Here is a 3,477-nt window from a genome sequence, read left to right on the forward strand (position 1 = left end):
TCATAAAAGAATTTATTTATTAGTTTTTGATGATGCTTAGCAAGTTTCTCATTGGATCCATATGTGTATTTCCACGAATTAAAAAAAAGTTAATAAAAAATTATGCTTTATTAGCCGACTGATCGTTACGACTACCCCAATACTATTTCACCTGACCGAAAAACTCAGCTGCACAAACCGCATTGGCGTAGTTCTCACGGTTTTATTTAAATAAATGTGTAAAACTAGAAAACACCTTTATATTTTGGTGTAACTTCAGGTGCTTTTATTTTCAACTAGTCATCTAGCAGGAGTTATATTTTACAGAGTAGGTGTCGGGGTGGCTTCATTTTCCATTTGCAGTGCGGGTGTGGGTCAATTTTCCACAAGGGATGTGGCAGTAGTTCCATTTCTTACTGGCGGTGAGAGGGTGGTTTCAGTTTCTGCTTGAGGTGTGGGAGTGGTTCCACTTTCTACTGTCGATACTTGTGTACGCTTTGGTGATGTGACGTCGGTGGCTGTTTTCATAATCAGGTAGCACGAGCCGAAAAAGCAGGAACCTGGACGTTTGTCGGGGCCATACTGCACAAAAGAAAGTTAAGCTCGCACAGAAGGCAGAACAAAAGGCATACACTTTAAACTTTTACGAACTCGAAAAGGGAAAATCAGCCCTAATGTTTAGTACTACCTTTCATCCTAAATTTCTATAACACCCCCTTGTTGCCTCGTTCTTGTTTTCTCTCTTAAATTAATGCAAACTGCGAGTAAGGAATCATCATATATTCGGCCGTTTTGTTTCTTCCTTCCAAACGCCAAAAGGGAAGACCGTGCTTGCACTTGGAGAGTTTGTCAAAATATTTCAGATATGTAATTTACTTAATTTGTGTGCTTTATTTTCTGACGTAAGCTAAGTCAAATTTCACGTTCTAAGATCTCTAAACTAATAGACATAAAAATAGACCTATGTAGTGGTTCGCGTATTTCCGCGCTTCTTATCTGAATAACGTTGATGCGTGTTAACGCAATGCCTAAAAGTGCCATCTGCCAGTATGAGTTAAATAAGTTTGACTTGCACTACGGGAATCTCTCGAAACTACAAGTAGATAAGTGCAGGTCGGCACTATTGAGGATGAACTACGTTTTTTCTACCACTCCAACTAACCAATATAGTGTGCTCTCCAACTGCTGGGGTTGCGTGAAGAATTTTGAATGTGTGGACATTCTTGGCGTCAAGAAACAAGAATAATGTACACTCTAATCGCTGACAACATGAGAACGGCAGGACATTACTTTAAAATCCCTGGCCTTTCGCACAGGCTTGTTGCCCTCCAGCGTGCTTTGGTCACGCGCGCACGTTCGAAGCTCACAAGACGCGGAAGCGTCATTGAAGGCAGGAAGCTCGCGCTGGAGGAGCGACAACTGAATGACCTCGCGGCCGTTCTCCTCCTTGGAGTGACTATAGTAAAGTTGCAATTAGGATGCTCTTGTAGAAGAATAAGTCTCACACTGCAGTTTGTCGCGGGAATATAAAATCCATACATCCAGTCACCACTTTCGTCTTTGCAGTAATAAAGGCAGTCTGGGTATCTCTGCGCCAGCTGGAAAAATAAAAAAAATCAGGTCAGTCTTTTTGAATTTTGTTGATTGAAGCGAACTATTGCATTCAGTAAAGTACATACAATGACCCTTCAAAACTGCAGCGCATAAATGCATTACACGGCGTTCATTGAATTGACTTCTGTTTTTAGTTTTACTTTATATTGGGCAATGCTGCCATTCTGAGTGATGTGCAGATTATTCGGGTTACCCGTCTTAGAAATCAACGCTCAGCAAGAAACCAGAAAGAATTCCATCCTGGCCGCGTTTCGTGAGAAACGTGTCAGATATTCCCATGAATCGTTACTCCAAATCTATTGAGTACGGAGACACAGATGAATGCTTGTACTTATTAAAGATTAACATGCCAGTATCGTTAACTTGTTGCGAGCCAGTTTGTTTAGTTCACTAGTTTTCATATCTACAGTCCGGGAGCTAGACGTCCGATGTCGAAGGCATACGATGTAAATTATACGTGAATCGCAAATTACCTAAGAGAGCTCTAAGGAATTATGCAATCGTTTTTTTTTTCTTTTTCTTTCTTGTCATCAAGATTAACTCACCACTTCTGTTCTGGGAGTTTCTGGGCAGCCATACTTTATTGTAAATTTTCCCCTTCTTGGCCATTGAACATGTAAGTCGGGAAATTGGCAATTCGTTGAAGCTATCACCACTGAAACAACGTATGTAAAAATGAGTCATATAAAGCGACTTCTACAGAACCTGTTATGGCAGTGTCAAATCGAGAGCAATAAACATCTTCCAAGCGTCCATCAGGCAACGCTGGTGGCCGCCATTATTTGGTCTTCGGCGCCGAACGCTGACGCAGCACTCCCGCCCATTGCATGGTCAAAGGGCATATCCAAAATATGACGGCCTCAATAATCTCAGCAGTTGATGGAAGGCTAGAACTTTTGAAGGAGGTCATTGCGGGGCGCTCGATTGAAAACACAAGATAGCTCGTTGCGTACTAAACTATCACAAACACTTAGCACATCTTGATACATCATACCAACATAAAGTTCGCAAAATAAACAGTAAAGTATCTAATTAAGGCCCATCTGCGCTGAAGAGCTGAAATCGAAAAAATATGATGCAGGAATCCTTCGATGGCGAGCGTTCATTCAGGTATTAATGGCGGCGAAAAAAATTATTAGCCCGATTTTGCGAGCCTTTATTTAGTAGACTTCTTACGTTTCTTACGCAAGAAAGAAAAGTCAGTCACAAGAAAGCTAAGTAGCAGAAATATTAATGCGCTTTTTTTTTCTCTGTTATTGTTCATGTCCATGCATTGTGCCCTTCAGCATGATGAGAACTAAATATTCTTACGGCCACGAAACTTTCAAGCTCAGACATACGACGCGAAGAACGTCACTCTAATCTTCCTTGCAAACAATGTACCAAGGTAGGGAGCGTCCCTAAAGATCTATTTTGATTGGGGACGCACCATCGAGTTGTCAATTTTCAAGAGTTGCTGCTCAGCACTCGTCATAAAAACGTACAAACTGAGAACCTGTGAAAATACCCAGACAGAAGCATATATAAAATCCGTACTTTGTTTAGTTAGAAAATATATGGGCATGCATCGAAAATTATCATGTGTAGTACATACCAAGGATGACAAGAGAGCTCGGAATTCCCAACTTCATGACGGTGCGCACTCTCCTCGCCTTCCTTGAATGATCCTTCAGTTTGCGGAGTCTGTCAGCACACGCAACGAATAAAAAAGGCGCTTTACTCATGCTGAACTTAAAGCTTATCTTAAATACAATGTCGAGGCTCAAGTCCAGGGATCTTTGTTATTTAAACAATATGTATATTGTAAGTTTGGCTTGCGGTCTGTGCTGTCTTACGCAAAAGCTTTTCTTTTTGTTTTTTTCTTTTTTTTATTTGTTTTGCGGA

The 3,477-nt window shown here is 40.9% G+C and overlaps 1 protein-coding gene across 1 annotated transcript; it reads right to left on the minus strand.

Moving 5' to 3' along the window:
• Window positions 1–354: 354 nt before the first annotated feature.
• LOC8023564 lies at window positions 355–3,261 on the minus strand. Its single transcript, XM_002401895.3, has 4 exons — window positions 3,188–3,261; window positions 2,139–2,248; window positions 1,485–1,577; window positions 355–561 (listed from the first exon to the last, which is right to left on the minus strand). Exons 1-4 carry the CDS (start codon window positions 3,222–3,224, stop codon window positions 355–357), a joined length of 447 nt encoding a protein of 148 aa, XP_002401939.3. The 5' UTR covers window positions 3,225–3,261.
• Between the last annotated feature and the right edge of the window lie 216 nt (window positions 3,262–3,477).

This window comes from Ixodes scapularis, unplaced genomic scaffold (assembly GCF_016920785.2).
Source record: "Ixodes scapularis isolate PalLabHiFi unplaced genomic scaffold, ASM1692078v2 PGA_scaffold1__304_contigs__length_218370807, whole genome shotgun sequence".
Classification (NCBI taxonomy): Eukaryota; Metazoa; Arthropoda; class Arachnida; order Ixodida; family Ixodidae; genus Ixodes; species Ixodes scapularis.